The 18,594-nt window shown below is 40.3% G+C and overlaps 1 protein-coding gene across 2 annotated transcripts; it reads right to left on the bottom strand.

The window, feature by feature from the left end:
• Positions 1–9,202: 9,202 nt before the first annotated feature.
• On the bottom strand, positions 9,203–16,967 carry LOC121179475 (SH3 and cysteine-rich domain-containing protein 3-like). 2 transcript variants are annotated; one of them, XM_041034359.1, is made up of 13 exons: positions 16,881–16,967; positions 16,210–16,288; positions 15,752–15,830; positions 14,059–14,215; positions 13,857–13,954; positions 13,650–13,731; positions 13,065–13,162; positions 12,826–12,895; positions 12,535–12,584; positions 12,338–12,441; positions 12,190–12,241; positions 11,098–11,235; positions 9,203–9,681 (listed from the first exon to the last, which is right to left on the bottom strand). In XM_041034359.1, exons 2-13 carry the CDS (start codon positions 16,224–16,226, stop codon positions 9,583–9,585), a joined length of 1,044 nt encoding a protein of 347 aa, XP_040890293.1. In that variant the 5' UTR covers positions 16,227–16,288; positions 16,881–16,967; the 3' UTR covers positions 9,203–9,582. The 2 variants fall into 2 exon arrangements, with proteins under 2 accessions (XP_040890293.1, XP_040890294.1); XM_041034360.1 differs by having other exon boundaries at positions 16,834–16,927.
• Between the last annotated feature and the right edge of the window lie 1,627 nt (positions 16,968–18,594).

Raw genomic sequence — 18,594 nt, 5'->3', positions numbered from 1 at the left:
CTGCAATCTTCAGGTCTCACTACAGATGTTCTCGGGGGGGTTAAGTCTTTAACTCCAGCTTTATTTTGACTGTATGCTTCAGGTCACTGTCTTGCTGAAAAGTGAACCGTCGCCCCAGCCTCAGATCACATGCCCACTGGAGCAGGTTTTCTTCAAGGACCTCTCTATATTTGGTCGCATTCATCCTTCGCTCATGTCCGACCAGTCTCCCTGTCCCCTCATACCAGGATGCTGCCATGACTGTGCTGATGTATTAGCCAGGTGATGGTGTCTGGTATTTTTCGGACATTTTGACAAGTTTTAGTCACATCAGACCAGAGAATGTATTTCCTTGCATTCTAAGTACTTTAAATGCCGTTTGGCAAACTCCACACGGGCTGCCATACGTCTTTTAGTTAAAGTGGCCTCCATCTAGCCTATTTACCTTGATTACCTGATTGATGTTGAGTGCTGCTGAGGTGGTCATCCTTCTTGCAGATTCCCCCATCTCTGCAGAGTACATCTGAAGCTCTGTAAGAGGGATTGTTGGATTCTTGGTCATCTCCCTTAACCACGGCCCTTGGCTTCTTGCCTGGTCGCTCAGTTTGGCTGGACGGCCAACTACCAGAGTCCTGGTGGTTCCAAACTTCTTTCATTTCAAAATTATTGAGGCAACCACGGGGAACACTCAAAGCTTTAGAAATGGTTTTATACCTTTGTCCTGATCTATGCCTTGCCACAAAAAATCCAGAACTAAGGTGTGCAAAAAGTATAGGTGTCTGAATACTTTATAAAAATGACGATAGAAATTTGACCACTGGTAGAGATTATGCTGGACCATTAAATATCAAGGTAGCTAATTCTTTAAACATCTGTGGTTATTTTACAACTTTGTTGAAAATTCTGCAGATTAATAAGAAGCATAGCTTTATAGCAATATTGGATTTACTCAGTTTTGTAATGTGATAGAAAATCTTGATTTGTCAGGTATTTAACTGAGTAGGTTAATGAGAAACAAACATTTTCATCTGTTCATTTTGAGTTTATCCATATCACACAGCCCTGACAGACAGGGTATGGGTGGGAATAAGGGAACAAATGCTGGTAAATCAAATGTGATCACATGTAGTCGCACCAGTTTGTGCGTGTACTTAACAACATATTAGCATTATACTGCATTTGTATTTGTATGCTCTCAGTGTATAATGTCAAACAATTCCAAAATAACAATGACAGGGCAATTGTTTATTCTGCTTCGCCCAACTTTACATCGTCATAGCTGTCAAATTAAAAGTTCAGCTTCTTGCTACGCAACCAAACAGCAGTCAACACTCATCAAAACAATATCAGAGCCAACCTCAACATGAAGACCCCCATTTATGTTTAGCCCCTTTTCTTCACAAATGCCTACACATTTTCTGTATCAGAATCTATGGCGCGCTGGATAAATTTGTCTCCACTTTGTGTTGCTTTGACAAGATAGAGCTCTGGCTTCATGGCCGACTGAATTTGTGTGATTAAAGAGACGACAAGCAAAACCATCTGCTTGTCACATCCATCTGTCATCGCCCAGCGTTTGCCATCAGCCTCACATCACTCAAAAACAACAGCAAGTTGTGGCGAGAGAGACAGAGAGAGAGAGAGGGGGAGAAAAAGAGGGAGAGGAGGCCCATACGCTGTGATGCCTCAGAGCGTGAGGAGACAGAGCTGAAGGGATCGGGAGGTGTAAGAATGAGAGTCGGAGGGTGTGACTGAAAGTGAATGAGGGAGCAAGGGTGGAAAGACAGAGCTCAAGGGTGATGGAGAGACGGGCGAACACAGCAAGAAAAAGGAAGAGATAGATGGAGATTTTCTGCTGTTTTCCGCTGCCCAAGCATGAGCCACCTTGTTGACGTTGCCCTGTTGTGCCCACAGATTATCTTATAGTTAGAGGAAGTGTCCTGCCAGCTCTCACCAGTCTACAATCACATTTCACCAGAGATTTATTTCCTCTGATTCTACTACCTGTCGTCCGTTTCAAACAAATACCAAAAGCACGTTGACAGTTTGTTCTCCTAACAACAACAAAATAAGAATAATATGTTTGCAGATAATATTTAGAGGAGCAGCCAATGTTAAACACGCTGGTTGTGAGAAATTTTGGGGTTCTGCATCTTGACAGGAGATGGAACCTCCAACCTTACGAGTAATGACCAATCTGCTTTTGTGTTTTACCCAATACGTTTTTCATCCAGGCCCTTAAATTCATTGTAGAAATAATCCTGCTTTTAGATTGTCTTCTTAAAGTTGGGTTAATGGGACATTCTGGGGAATTCTGAGAGGTATAGGTTTCATGCTAAGTCTATTATTATGATGAGTATGATTCAAAAGTGTCAAAAATCTCAGTGTACAACTCTCTATAGAGTAAGTCTTTGTTAGATAGGGGGTAGCAAATGAGTGAAGAAAATCTCTGGAGTTCAGTGTAGAGCTGCAATGATTAGTTGATTAATTCCAGTAGCCGATCAAAAGAAAATTAATTTGTAACGATTTTGATTACTGATTAATCATTTCAGTCATTTTTCAAGCAGAAACACCAAACATTTGATTGTTCCAGAGTGACATAAGTTTTGTCAGCAGTGGGTGTATGCGCGGCTCTGTGCGGACTTTCATGTGCACACCCGTTTGTTGTGTCCCACTACGCTACAAGGGAACCAACTGCGCACGGTCCACCAAGCGGACTAGAAAGTAGCATAATAAGAACAACTACGCATCCGTGGTGTCCACAGCTGTCTGCATACGCATCCGCACGGGAGTATATTTGAGGCTTTACTGGAATAAAGCCACAGGACATAGAAAAGGGGGCTTTAAGATAACTACTTCCCTGAGCAAGCTGAGTCAAGACTGAATGAAACAAAGTCCCTCCAGAGAAGGTGGGCTTTTATGCAGAAGACGTCTTGTTGCTTCAGTGTATCTCTACTTGCTCTCCTTCTTTCTTTCTCCATTTTTTCCTCAGTTTCAGTCATTCACTCCTTCCTTTCTTTCTCCTCTCTCTTTTTCTCTCCCTTCACCTTAATGATATCCTCTCATTCTCAGATAAAAACACAGTCAGCAAAGGGGCCTTTGGGAGTTTGTGGGAAAACCAGCCCTCATCTTTCATCCTCCGATCCCGGCCCTGTTCTCCCTCTCTCTCGCTCTCTCTCTCTCTCTCTCTCTCTCTCTCTCTCTTTCTCTCCCTCCCCCTCCTTCTCAGGAGTTTCTGATTCCTTTTCTCTTCTTCCTCCTCCCTTTCTCTCTCTCCCCCAGCCACTTTCTCTCCATCTTTTTCTCTCTCCCTCCCACCAACTCTCTCCAGGATTATCGATTTAGCGTAGGCTGTGATTGAGTCTCACTGGGTGTAATGCGGGCCCTAAGGTGTCTTCTGAATGGAGAGCATCATGAGTTATGGACTAACTATAGTCACTCTTCCACAACACCTGAATCACAGGCAGACGCTGCATCCACAGACACACACACACACACACACACACACACACACACACAAGCAGAAATTGCTTTCTCCAATGCAAACCAACCCTTGTGTACAAAAACACGGACACAAACATTGATCATGCTTACACTCGCTGACACACACACAGATGATCTGATGCTCATTGTGGACATAACTTCAAAGGCGGTATAACTTAACAGTGTAATTTTATAACCTCTTGTGCTTTTGCTCATTTGCATTCAGGGAAATCACATCTAGCTGCGACCTCTGGCATTTTTTTTCTCTTTTTTTTTTCATTGTAATAAAGATATAACGCACATCCTTGTCTAATATCACATCCATGATTCAAGCCACGGATTGCATGGTGTAAAAAATTAATCTACGGGACCACGGACTCACAATAATAGCATGGGTAAATGAAATTCACTCACCATTAAAACAGGAAAACACAGCAAAGTGTCTGTGTTGACACATTTTAGGACAATATCCTTTCAGTCACTAGCGCCCTCAAAGTTCAGCAGCAGCAGCAGTAACCAGGCCTTTCATGTGGCTCTTCCATGTTTAATGGAAATGATCTTCTGTTGCTTTCCATTTTGTGTTACTTTATACTTCTACCTCATAAATATTGTGCTTTTTACTCAACTACATAGCTTGTTGCTAGTTACATTTCAGATTAAAATGTACAAACATACAATGAGCTTCTAAAAATAACTTCTAAAAAACTGTCCAACATTATATTAAAAAAAATTAACAGTGTAGCAACATTAAAGTTAGCGTTGAGGCTTTCACTATGATAAGGCAGCTTCAGATACTATGTTTTTAAGTGAAGTCATAATTTAGAACTGTTTACCTTGTATAAACAGACTACAATCTCAAAATCAAAAACCAATAAGACTTGGTTTGGCGTGTCAGTCCCAACGTGACAGTGGAAAAAACAGCAGCTGGATCAGGGGAAATGGATACAACATGATGAATAGAAAGTTGTAACAACAACAACAAAATAATAATAATAACAATAATAATAACAAAATAAACACCAAATAATATTTTAAAAATACTTGTAAAGAAAAATGAATTATCTGAACAAATCAGGTTGCACGGAGAAGACATGGGTTGCAAATGTTTTTTTTTTTTAAATATAACACTCTAAAGGAATATAACTAAAAAGCTACGGAATGATCTACCTGGTCTTGCTCATGGGAATTCAGTAGCATGAACCCGAATTAACAGAATTGATTTCAGAGGGTAAGTTTGAACTGACTTCTTTGAACAACATGCCAAACTACTGTACCACACACATTATTGATGACAGTTTGGGAGCCTATAATGGGTCTGCATAATTGATTAAAAGTTATTTATTTTAGCATAAGCCCGTTGCATGTGCTGCTGATGTTTCCAAATATATGCTCGCTTTTATCCATGCATTAACCCTCTTCTCCTCCTCGAGCATCCTACCTGCCCCAAAAGCAAGACACTCATTGTAATTCGTGAATCCTATTAGGATTGGCCCCAGAGTCGGCCTCTGCTTAGCAAATAAATAATGGTAATGATGATGATCCCTCATCTTGTCACTGGGGCTCTCCCCCGGGGGCCTCGCAGTGCAGGTGGAGGGAGCCTCTCCCGGCCTAATTGGTTCCAACCCTGCAGTCTTCTCTCGAGCCTTTTCTCCCTCTCTCTCTCTCTCTCTGGGCCCCAGGACTCAATCGCTAAACCTGTCTTTCCTCTGTGTGTGTGCGTGTCACCACCTTTAATTTATTCTTGCACAAGCATGAAATCACACGTACACACCAGCATTTTCTGTCTTTCTGTCCCTTTCTCGCTCTCCGTACACAGATGGATGGACAGAAGTGAAAACACACACAGGCATCTCTGTACTGTACTGTGGTAAAAGGGCTGCCAATATTTTCTTGCTATCTCCCCCTGTGGTGTCTTTTTGGCAGCCAGTGCGTATAAACACCTTGAATTGTTTAATGGTGCCAGACAGGAAACTGTTTCCATCTCTTTACCTGTCTGCCTGGTCCACTCCGACCCCTACCCAACCATCAACATGCCTCATTACATTTTCACTTAAATAAAAAAAAAGACTCCGTTTTGTATCTCCCCAAGATTGCAAAGTCATTTTGAATGTATGAGCAATGGAGATTAATAATTGTACAAATCAGATTAGATAATTGAATTTTGGCGGCTCAATGAAAAATGGAAGGAAATAAAAGGGGTGTTATTCTGCAACAGTTATTAAAAGAATCATGTCAGGGCTTTAATCTAACGCTTCAGATGTTCTCTGTCAGGAAATATGAGATTTGATACACATTCACGCTATTGCGCGCACGCAGACACACATCTGTATGTCACAAAAACAGAGACAGACAAAACGCAAGAGAGTTTAAAAAAAAATAAAAATCTAAAAATAAATCCAGTCCCTGAGCTTTGTGAAAGGCTTTGTGAAAGGCCCAAAATGCTGTTGTGGTGCTCTGAGGTCTGGTAGAAGAAGCAGCATTAGTATTAGAGACTTTCTGAAACCCTTTTCTAAAAATCAATACCTTCTCTGCTAGGCAAAGGATCTCTAATATAGTTTTATGTTATTTCTTTTTTTTTTTTTCCTCACACATGCTACATTTCTCAGCGGCTGGCAGAGGAGAGATGGATTTTCTCTTCGACTGGATGCTAAATGTGATTCTGAGTGTGGTGGGTCAATGAGATGATGCAGCGCCTGCACTCTTAAAAAGGGATGCGTCACTTTCTGCACATTCATAAGTGCAGTTTGACATCTCACAAAGTTGTATTACTTTTCAGGGCACCATAATGCTATGCCAACATGTGTTGCAAATGGCATATCACACATTCGAGGGTGCTTCTGTTAAAGTAACAAGCTGTGTGCAGCCTCAAACTGCACCCACAGGTGTGATACTTAACACTTCCGAATCACAAATTAAGGAGAAGAGGATTGTGGAACTTGTAACAGTAATTTAATCCCTGGATTTAATACAGACCGTTGATTTAATGCAGACTATTGATAATAATTGGAGTCTATTAAATATTTGCATGGAATCTATTATGATTTATAAAGACCAAACAAATCCTTCTAGCAGCTCTCCAGAGTTATTTTAGACCACATCATCATTAACATGAAAAACAACATTTTGTTGCCTCTTGCAGGCCTGGTATTCTCTGGCCTGCACAGACTTCACCACTGTTATTCGCTATAAACACACACTCTCTCCCTGTGGTGTGTGAAGTTGGTTCAGTGAGAATAACAGTATGCGTTGCTCTATATCTGGTGTAACAGGGACCTCTGTTGGGTAAAATCACCATTACGTGCCTCAAGTACAACATGCTTTAATTCAGTATTGTTGGTTGTTTTACTCATTAACATTCACTGTGTTTTTCTTGTTCTTCTTTTCTTTATACCTGCTGCATTTGGCTCCGCATTTAGTTAAAAAATACATCACAGAAAGCATTAATTCATTTTCCGATGCCCTGAATGTCATTCGTTGTGAAAGTGTTTTGATATTAAAGTTAAAATCTTAAATCTTCAAACATCTTCCTAGCAGAGGTCAAAATCAATTTCCTAACTTATGGAGCTTTGTTATATATATATCATTATATATTTCTCCTTACATACACCTTACATACACTACCAGGCAAAAGTTTTAGAACAGAATGGTACATTAAATGGTACAAAGGTCAGGTGTAACCTGTAAAAATAGGTAAAATAATTGTAAGAATAAAAATAAATAAATAAAAGCGTGAGTGTGTTTGGCTGCTGAATGAGTCAAAAAATTAGATTAAATTTTGAGAAGATTTCATGATTCCCTGCTTTTAAAATCTCCAGCTGTTTATTTTTTATTTTATGCTTTTCAGAAACACTGAGACCTTGAAATATCTAAATTTAAATAATTCTAAAATTTTAATTCTAAAACTTTTGTAGTGTCCATGTTTGACATTGTGAAACCTGAGCTTGACACTTCATGACAACAGAGAAACAACAGAGACTCAACTCACGCTCCGGTTATTCACTTATTCTGGAGTTTACGGCCATATTACACAGTCATCATCAAAGCTTGAGTTACCTGAGTTGCCATGGAAACATGCACTTCTGAACTTTCAAACTGTTTCTGAGGTGATAAGTGATCTGTGAAGCTCAGCTCCGAAGTCGACATGGATGATAAGTCGCAGAGGAATCATGGAAAGTTTGCACATCTGCAGCTTGTTTCTGTGGCAACAGAGCACAGTTTCCTTGCTGATGAGGACCATGTGACACAGTCAAAAGTGCCACTACAGGCGAGTAAGTGGATTTTAAGCTGAGATTGTTTTGTAAATATTGCTCTTTATTATTTATGTAGAGGTCTTAAATGAGGCCTTTTTGCTTACTAATGTTATTTTATATGGCCTTTGATTTTAATTCAGCCCAATAAATGAAAATCACAAAGTTCACCTGCAGTTAGACTCTAAGTTTGGAAATGAACAGATTCATTGCCACAGCATCATGCTGTTGCCCCCTCCATGCCCTTGTCCTCTCACCAGTGCACTTTTTATACAGACACACACACACACACATATAAAAAATCCTCCATCCACACAAACCCACAAACATTTTGGCATCCCTCCACCATTCTGCCTGTCTGGAGTGGCAGGGTCAGGGGGGTCAGGAATGACAACATGACAGCTGTGATATCTTCCATGCATTCCCTCGGTTCAGAGCGGCATGAGGCAGAGGCAGTTTCTCAGGAGGAAGTGACCCGTGTCTGAAGGGGTGCTCTGTTGTCCAATCAGAGGACTGCTGAAGCCTGGCGGTGGTACCTTCTTGGGCCGCACTGCTCCTTTCCTCTGACAGACGACAGAGGAGGAAGGAGGAATGACCAGGCAACTCATCATCTGTATCTGGGCACGACTGTTATGTGTGTGAGGGAGAGGAAACCAGAAACAGGCACAGAGAGGTACTGGATGAGAAAATCAATCTGGTCTAGAAAAATGAAAAGAGAAAGAGCAAAAGAAAGGAAGAATGTTTTACTGACAATCAGAAGACAAGATAGAAGGTAAAAAAAAAAGAATGTATGGAAAAAGAAGTGAGAGAGTTTCTCTCCATCCAGGTGCCATGTTATTCAGGCCTGTAGTCAACAGTGGAATGTCCCCTCGGACCTTTAGATGCCATTCCCAGCATTCCTGGCCTCCCTTCACACAGCAAACCATCCCCACAGTGTTTCCTTTGACTAATTGCACTGCACTCAGGGTCGATACAGAAAATAGCTTTGCATCCTTTTGAAGTTCTGGAAATGCCTCCATCGCACATGAATCTCTCATTTGTTCCCCGACATGTGAGGAAATGGATAGACTCTTACCTTTGCAATGAACGGCATCAGTAACTAGGTGATAACAAATTCTGCACCTTTTCACAGTTTCTCCCATTTTTTTTCTGCTTCTTTGGCGCACACACACACACACACACACACACACACACACACACACACACACACACACACACACACACACACACACACACACACACACACACACACACACACTGCATGTCAGTATAAGGACATGCGCTCAAACAGGGTTTATATAAGAAAGACTTATATATATATAAGTCAGCCCTCTGACTCCAGTTTTGCAGAGCATTGATATAAAAGCAGGCATAGTAAGTTGAAGAGATAAATAGAATTTCTGTGTCTTTTCATGTCAAAACGAACAAAACAAACAAAGGCTTTTCTGTAAAATGAAATAAGAAAGGACATTTCAGACGGGTCATTTTTTTTGTATTTTTCGTATTAGCCTGAAAATAATGCGCCAAAAATAAAAGGTTATGTTCTTGAACCCTCCTGATTACAGTCATAGCTGTGGTCTCATTTGAAAGGTACATTTTTACAAATTTTACAACCAAAAAGTCAAAATGAGTTTAACTAAAACTAAAACTAAATTTTTTTTGTTCAGCTATTTATCTGACTCTGCACCCTAAGTGAGTGAACCTGTCACAATAAATTCTGATTGCAGGCTTTGTACAGTGATTTAAAGAAAAATGTGCTGAAATAAAAATCTGAGTATGAAGCGTTACAGTATTGCTGCTTCAGGACCAAGAACAAGTTTGTCAGCCAAAGCAGATGATGAAACTGAGATCAGAGCTGGCCTGCCGGTCCTCCTCAGATCTCCTGCAGTAGGTCGGCGGGGAAGAAGCCAAGCTTGCGTCCTGTACTGACCTTCAGGTAGCCATTCACCTCCTCACCCTTCTTCACCACAATCTGCGGACGTACACAGCAAACACACTTAGACTGGGAAGTTTCTTTACATATATTTTACAAGTGGGCAGTACTGTAGGTTTTGCTCTGGTTGCCTGAGTGTGTTTTTGTGCCTGTGCTTTGTGGTAATTTATCAACAACAAAATGATTAAGAGCCCACAACAATTTTGAAAGTAATCTGAAATTCAATATTCAACAGTACAGTGTGCATTCTCCTGTGCATACACCAAGTGAGGCAGAGCAAAATCCACTGGATGTGAACAGGAAGTGAAGTATCATTCTCCACCTGCTGAGTAACTTCATGATACCTTGAGCATGGTCTGTTTGACAGATCATGAAAAGGATTTGACCCTAAGAGCCAGATTTAAGTGCATCATGTTGAGGTTTTTGGTTTAAGGCTATTTTCACATTCTCAGTTTCTTGGAATAAAAAAAAAGTTGGTGAAAAAGTGAGAACCTTTTGAAGAGTGTGCACAAAATCTGCATTTAGCACTTTAAAAGAATGGATCTGTCCTTGAACACGCTTAAACCTTGATTTGCAGATTTGTTGAAGCCACTGTGGGTAGGACTGGAAAATTTCCAACCCTGGCACCATGTGGTGGTAACATATGGAATGAAGATGCTGCGGCAGGCAGCAGCGTGTGCCGCTGAATAGTTTTCACGTCTTCACGAGCGGAACAAGAATTTTAAGTTAGAGTTCAGGCTAATTTACGGTGAGGGTTAAATTTAAACAGCTGTGAGGTTTAACAGCAGTGCTGGAGGTTAGTGACCGAACGTAAATCAGTGCATCATGTCAACATGACTCATGCTTGAGTGTGTATCTCTCTATCAGCTGTGTGTTTGTCTGTTTATTCATGTCTTTTATAGTCACCATGTCAGCACAGATGATGGCTATATTTACATTAATTACGACTACACCATATTTGCTTCATTGAACTGGAAGGAACCTCCATGTGTTTTCTTTTAAATCACTGGTGTACAGAAGTGTGTAATTATTGTGTTTGTTATTTTTACCTTCTTCCTCTGGATCAGTGTTTTTTAATTATTAAAGGTATGTAAAACTTCAGCAGCTGAGTAACCTAAACTCTATAGTGGATTAATTAAGAGTTCAATAAAGAAAATCAGTAGAGAATTCATTTCAAAGACAACTCGTCAGACAGTGCTTTGGGCTGCATGTTGGTGTGAACACACCTTTTGTGTATTTGTGTAAAGTGTGCAGTGTAAGTGCGTGTACATGCACATATATGTATATGTGAGTGTTTGTGCTTGTGTACCTATGTGTGTTCCTGCTTTATTCCAGTGTGCTTTGGGATTCAATTTGGAGATGAGACTGGGATTAGGTTTAAATATAGTGGAGACATTTATGGTTTGTTTATGTAACGATGTGTCAGCAGAGGAGTGTGTGTGTGTGTGTGTTAACCTGGTCTTTCTTCAGAGTGATTTGGCCCATCTCTCTGTTGCCGACAAAGGAGCGCGTCACCTTGTAGACACTCTCTCCCGCTCGCACTCGGATGATGTAATTGGCAGGTATGAACCCTGTTCTCTCTCCGATCTTCCCCTGGTCGAACAAAAGCTTTAACAGTGAGGTTCTGCAGCTCCAGTTTCACATTCAGATTACGATTCGATTTAAACATGAGCATATTGTCTTGTGTGGCTTTGAAATCTGAGTGACTGACAAAAATAGGGGGATGGATGATGAGGAGGAGACAGCTGTTTCTGAAATATTGTCAGCTCTGGACCGAGAGATCTATCCTCGCCAAGTCAAACCACGTCTCATCAGCTCCATTTTTACCAGAACATTATACAGAACATTTAGTGAGAATCAATTACTCCCAACCGGATAAACGCACTCAATGATGAGTGTTTAGACTTGTAAGAGGAAGCATGATCCAACAACTACTTCTGTTTAGAACCTGGTTTTGCTGGGAGAATCCTGATAACTTTTCCAAAGCCAAAGTTTTTAGTTTAAAAAATTGAAAATACAGCTAGTGGAAGTATTAAGAGGCATAAAATGGAAATACTGAAGTAAAGTACAAGTACCTCAAAGTGGTACTTAAGTACAGTACTGGAGTAAATGCACTTAGTTACTTTCCACCACTGCCAAAATGACAGAAATGAAATTGTGGGTTGGCAGAATTAGAAGCTGAGAACTAAAGGCCATTTCTCAAGCTTGCAAAGCTGCAGCACTTAGTCTCATGGTTTACATCATCATTTGTCCTTTGACTGTTGATTGGCTTAGCAGCTACAGAAATATTACAGCAGAAGTTACAGCAGTTGGGTTGCCTTCAAACCAACACATAAAATCAGCATAATTGTTCGGCGAATGATCCTCTAATGGCAAAAGTCCCAGACCTCTAATGACCAAAATCTAATGAATTGATCCTCGAGCCCTCTGGCTGTGTCCCCCATGAAATTTCATGACTTTTGGAGAGAAGACAGGGTTGAAATCATCACTTAGATTATGAATGCACTGAAACATGTTGTGGGAGTAGAACAAATTTCTAGGACTCACCCTCCACCACTCCTCATTGGAGTCATCGATCACTGTGATGCGATCACCAGCGCTAAGGAATGAACTGGATGTGAGAACTTAAAATATTTAAACATCAAATACTGACACAAGCAAGTACATTTGGTGCATGTAGGACAGAGGTACTTACTGCACGTCCAGGTCGTCTTTCTCTATGGCCTTGAAGCGATAGAGAGCCAGATAGTAGTGAGACTGACTGAACACACCGATCTTCCCTGGCTGAAGCTTTTTACTCTGGAAAAAACACAAACATAAAAAGCACCGACTTAACATCACTGTTTGTGTAGGAAGAATCTTCATCACATCTTCATCTCCACATTCTCTGACCTTGTCATCAGCAGGAGCTTTGTCTCCTCTTTTGTCTCCGTCTGTGTTTGCTGGTGCACCGCACGACAAATTCGAGACAACCAAACAAACAAACAAAGAGAAAATCATTCACTAACAGGGATCTTCATCAGGTATCCTCAAGCATTAAAGAGAGGAGAGACAGCAAACATGGAGACAGACAGAGAGAGACACAAGGGAGGTGGACTCAAACCAAGGACATACAGTTAAACCACTTGTCCTTCAGAATGCCTCATTTCTGCTCTTTCTACTGCTGACACCATGTTCACTCACCTCCTTCACCTCCTTCATCCTCTTGTTTGGGCTGGGACTCGTCTTCCTCCATCATCATCATCATCATCATCTGAATAAGTTAGAATCAATAATAACAATACAATCATAAAGCTCTTACTGTCAGACTTTTGATAGCTGAATTGTGCTTCAAGAATCAAATTGAAACAAACACAGCAGTGGAGAAAGTAATCATTTAATCATTTAAAGTGAAATAATAAAGTGTCTTTGTCCACACTCACGTTCTTCTTGTCCTCTGAGCCTTTTTTACGCTCCTTGTTGGCCATGATCACACCGATCCGCAGTGTCTCAAACACAGGGTCAGTGCGGTTTGACTGTGCTGCCAATCGAACATCAAACATCAATCAATAAAAAGAGAGAACAAGAATGCAGGTAACTTACAGGTGAACAGGAGCTGTTTAAATTTTAAACTGCTTGTTATTCCTACTGTCTTGTTATCATGTTGGGAACCACATACATTTCGTGAACCACTTTTTCTTGAGACTAGAAAACCAGTCCTTTCTTCATTATATATGCGGTGCTGATTTCAGTGATCCACCACTGAAAAGGACAGTCTGGACTTTTGCAGGGAGATTTTCCTCCTTAAATTTCCTAACTCTAACATTAAATTAAGTCTCTTTCACTTTAGCAAATATTTACAACATGGGAATATGCACATAAGTTGAGGAAGTGCAAAACAGACAAAAATGTTTTGAGGAAAATCACCATTTTAAATTTGTCTCATACTGTATAAAGAGAACGTTCATTCTTTTTTTTTTTAAGGTGAATTTCTTCTTTACAAAGCAATATACACAAGTAGGACTCACAAAAAGGCAGCAGTTGTGAGACCGTGGCATTCTGCTGACTGCTGTACAGAGGAGAACTGTACGCTCTTCTGAATCCTGGAGGCTAAAAGAGGAGAAGAGAGAAAAGATTAGATGATATAGATATGAACAGAATACGTCTGAAAAAAAAGCATGATCTGCAGTTTAGTTTTGATTTAACATCAAACCACTGTGTAGCAGGAAGCTCACAATTTTGCCAAAACACCTCTGGAACTCCACGTAGGACTGACACTGGTGGTGGATGCTGGTTTTGCAGTTCTTACATCGCAGTGCAAACTTATTGTTCACTGCAAAAGAAACAAAATAAAGCAAAATTACATTATTTTTAAAGACCAGTGACCATGCTCTCGTTTTGTCAAGCAGGAATCAAAAGAAGACAAAAGCAACATACAAACAATCATGCGCGCGCAGACGTCACAAAACTTTGGTTTCTTGCAGTAGTGGTCCTTGAACTTGTGGGGTCTGTCGTTGATTGGTTTAACTGGTTCTGGGGGAGGAGGTTCCTCTTTCTCCTCCTCTTCTACCTCCTCATCGTAGATGAAATACACCTGGAGGAAGGAGCGGAATAAAAATGGGTCATTCAGTTCATGTACAGGCAACTGGTGGACGACAACACACAAGAAGGCAGTATAACATGAAACACAATGCACTTCAGTTGCATTGAACAGTAGATGATGGTCGACGGTGTTACATATTACATTTTCATTACATCAATTTTATCTTCCTGTATGTTTTTAAATAATAAAACTAACTTGAGTCTTTGGATTCCACTGAATTGTTCTCTGGTTGTTCCTTTATTTAACCCAAACAGGCCCAGTATCCTGCACCACCCACTGCCTGACAGATTTATATGAGAATGATTCTATTAATACTGAACTACCCTGCAGTCTGTGTCACATGGAGTCTGTCTGGTGTTCGCACAAACTGTATCATATCAGCCAGAGCCAGATCCATGAATAACGATTTCAAAAGTGTTAACACTGGTTTATGTCTTTTTTTTTTTTTTTTATCATTTTGCTCAAATTCAAAAATTGATTCTGGCAGTTTTTGGACTCTTTTGCACAGGTTGAAAGGAGTTGGATCTCAAAATAGCGTTCAGCAGAGACCCACAGAATTCCCAACTGAATGTAACAAAGCCTGACATTGCTAGATCCATAAGGATGCCCCACACACACACACGCACACACACTCTCAGTGGGACGCCCGACAGACTGAACTGGCTCCATCTCTCCGTCACTGGCAGGATTAGAGGTGTCCTGTGGTCGTCAGGCTGTGGATTTACGCTACAATAACTGATAATACCAGGGACAGTTCACACATTACAGCAGCATTACTCTGCAACTCTATTTAGCTGTGTAGATTCCTAAACAAACTTGTCACACTGCCTCTGTGTGTTCGTTAGCTTACAGTTGTTGTATTCAGACCCACTTTGGCAATCACTCACAAATCAAGTGAGCAGTGTCACACTGTGTCACCAAGTATTAAAAGAAGGATGTTTTAAATGTAAAATCAAGCTCAGCAAATACTTAGGCTTGCAAGGCTTAGTTCACTTAAGTTTTGTAAGTTGCTTTGGGTGTATCTAGACAGGAAGATAGTTTTGACTTAATTTGTCCCGATTTTGATATTTCAGTCTCCAGGTTTGTGTTGCTCAAAACACAGAAGATTTACATTTAAAATAATTTAACAGTATCCTTTCTCTCTACAGGGACAGTGTCCCTGTTACTTTGGATAATTGACCGAACACACTGTGGTCAACTCTCAGTTAAACTACTTTAAACCATAAAAATATTTCCAATTAAATCTGTAGATCATGAGTTCAGTGGAGTTTTTGAAATGTTAAGGCAGAATTGTATTGTATTGACAGAAATTTCAGATGTCAGTCTAATAACAATAATAATAATAAAAAAAAAATAAATAAATAAATAAATAAAAATGTGTGTACAATCTGATACAATCACTGATCAGCTATGGTTAATCTATTGAGTTATTTGTCAAGAAAAACCAGGGTTGTGGTTGTCTTGGCTTGTAAACAGCCTTCTTGATGTGTGTGTCACATGGTTAGGGCAGGATATTGGATGTCTCACCGTGTTGTCCTCCTCTTTCACCACGTTATCAGGGAGAGGTGGGTTGTCATGAATATCCACAGAGTCCTTGTCATCCAGCCTGTCATCGTCGAGAAGCAAATGTTTGAATGCAAAAAATAAATTCTGACTAAGATTTCTCATGCTCACGGTGATCTTAGTGTGTCAGTGCCTTCATCAGAAGTTACATTACAGCTTTTGAAAGTCTTTATGTTTCTTTTTCTGTAGTTCTCAAGTATATAATATGAAAGATGATAAGCTTTATTTTGCATTTTTTGTATTTTGTATTAAGATTATTTTCTGATACTAAGAGAGTCTTCAAGCATTTAAACCATTTGAAGCCAATCTCCCACACAAGGTTCCTAACAAGTGAGGAAAACTTTATCTTACAAAAATCTTTGCATCAAACACGAGGGCCCACTAATTGAGTGATTTTTACTCCATCTGCAGACTGAACTCACGAGTCATAATGAGCCATGGCGTTCGGACAGTCGAGGTTTTGTTCCTCCAGATATTGAGAGACTGGACCAGCAGGTGTCACTGTAGACAGAAAACACACCAGCATCACCTCTGTTGCTGTAAAGGGAATTCCTTTCCCTTTAGGTGTCTAATAGAAAAGCAAAAATCTTTATGTTTGGCCTCCAGTCACAATAAATAAACAACCAGCAGCCTCAGATCTGTCAGACTTGTTCACAAATTGTGAATTCATGCTTTGTTTTTTTTTCTCACCATGTTTTTTGGGTTACTTTAGATGTGAGTAAACAAAGTGCAGTTATTTTCAAGATGCAGTGGACACCGAGGTCTGTTTTGGGGAAGCAACTTGATCTTAGCAAAGTTAAAACAGGACTCATTTGTAACCTGGTACAAGGTACATGTCCAACACATCGACCCGGGGTTTAGAGCCTTTCCCCCTTCTCAGGTTGCTCTGCATGTTAGAATACACGTTACGGACATGAGTAAGAAAACATTAAGTGACCCAACATGTCACAAGTGCTCAGCAAGTATTAGTGAGGGGTTAAAAATGACTAAGGAAGGGTTGGCCATTATTCTGGATGCACACACAGGCATAAATAATATCAACTGACCGTGAAAACTCGAATTCCACTTCCTCTCAAAGTGACATGGTTCTTACCCACTCAGTGCCATCAGGAGGGGTCCCTGCCGCTCAAAACTTCCAGGGACTCTTTCTAGCTTTTTCTGCCAGCCTTGTTGTTCCTTTACATACTCAACTTTCCAAATGAGGCTCCAACAGGTGGGAGACTGGGATGAGTAATTCCAGCAGGCCAACCCGGCCCAGCCCTGACTGTGTGTGTGTGTGTGTGTCCATGTGACTGTTTGGGACAGCTGAGCACTTTAAAAGCTGAGAACCTCTCCCAGCTGAGTGGTAAAAAACCAGAACACTCTGCCTCTAGTTCCTCACTTAGTAAAGAGTAATGTTAGAATGTTATCTTTCTCTCTCTCTCTCACTCACACACACACACACACACACACACACACACACGCACACACACTATTTATTAGATGCCTTGTTTTGATTTTACTAAATCTAAATCTACCACCAAAACAGAAAGCCAAGTGTTATCTGGATATATCAGTGGAAAGCTAGCTTGGAAGTAAGATGGATAAGATGTTGAGCCTTCTAGTCATAGATTCAAATCTGAATGATGCTGGATGCAAAGTTGGTGACTTTAATTTATGTTTCTGTCTTGAAGTAAATGATATCTGACCATAACTACTGTCGGAATATTACTTGATTCTTAATATTAAAACTTTTGCTTCTGATACTTTCGGCACATTTTGTTGCTAATGCTTATGTGAGACAAAATTTGAATGAAGGGCTACTTTCACTCAAGCAAATAATCTAAATACTCCTCCCACCACCATGGAGTAGTTTTACATCAGCTTGTTTCAGCTAATGGGTCTCTAAAAAGGGAACCAGAAGGCAAGGTCTGACAGTGTGCACGCAAGGGATGGGAGTCATTGCAACAAATGGACTCTGATTTCTTTAACAACTGTCACTTCTTCTGTTGAGTACAAGTAGTTTTTCTACAGAAAATTAATACAGCGCACGTGTAAATTAATGCATGTGTGGAAAAATAACCTCAACTCAAGGTTTTACATATGAGCTTTGCCCACATCTCACTTTCCCCATCAGTGTGAGACTTCAGTCACATGATAACGAGTGGTCATGAAGAGGAAAAATAGTAAAATAAATAATTTTTTTAAAAAAAGGGTAAATAAATATATTTAGACATAAATTTGCAGTTAAATAAACACACTAAAAGAGCATGTGTGGGAAATCAGCTGGTAGGGTTTCTCTGGGAATATGAGAAGACAATGACAAGGTCTCACCTAAACCGTGAGTGAAGCGCAAACCAGCTGGTGTTGACAGCTGTACTGATTAAAACTGAAGTGTATCTGGTCTGTCAGACACATTTGGATGACTGAAAATCCAAAATGGCTGAAGTTAAATTATCGGTTTGTATGTTTAAGATTTGCCTTGTGTATAAGATTTTTAATTCATCTGCTCAAACATGTTGCTGACATAATTTAGTAGAGGGAGGTGTAATCATTGTGTGGATGAAGAGAAAATAATAAACTGTCTCTAAGCTGTCCTTTTAGACATTAGCTGACCTGATCTTCTGCTGTGCAGGGAAAAACATGTTTGGGAAGAAACCTCAAACTGCTGTAGTTTCTATGTTACACCAGTAAATGCTAAGCAGCTGCTTCAGACCCCACAGCCACCAGAGGGCCTCCAAACCTCAAAATTACAAATGCAAAGTCCTCCAGTTGTTTATAGTCATCACAATTCAAAGCAGCAGTCCACAGATGCTTGGGAGCAACAG

Source organism: Toxotes jaculatrix, chromosome 3 (genome assembly GCF_017976425.1).
Source record: "Toxotes jaculatrix isolate fToxJac2 chromosome 3, fToxJac2.pri, whole genome shotgun sequence".
Classification (NCBI taxonomy): Eukaryota; Metazoa; Chordata; class Actinopteri; family Toxotidae; genus Toxotes; species Toxotes jaculatrix.
The sequence above is the reverse complement of the archived record's forward strand: the minus strand, read 5'-3'. Positions and strand labels throughout refer to the sequence as shown.

What these genes read in the sequence shown, in the direction of transcription:
- LOC121179475 (XM_041034359.1), bottom strand. An exon ending in TGAAAGAGGAGGACAACACG is followed by an intron (nt 14,216 to 15,751) that starts GTGAGACATCCA and finishes TCCTTCCTCCAG; the next exon opens with GTGTATTTCATCTACGATGA. An exon ending in CTCACAACTGCTGCCTTTTT is followed by an intron (nt 13,163 to 13,649) that starts GTGAGTCCTACT and finishes TTCGATTGGCAG; the next exon opens with CACAGTCAAACCGCACTGAC.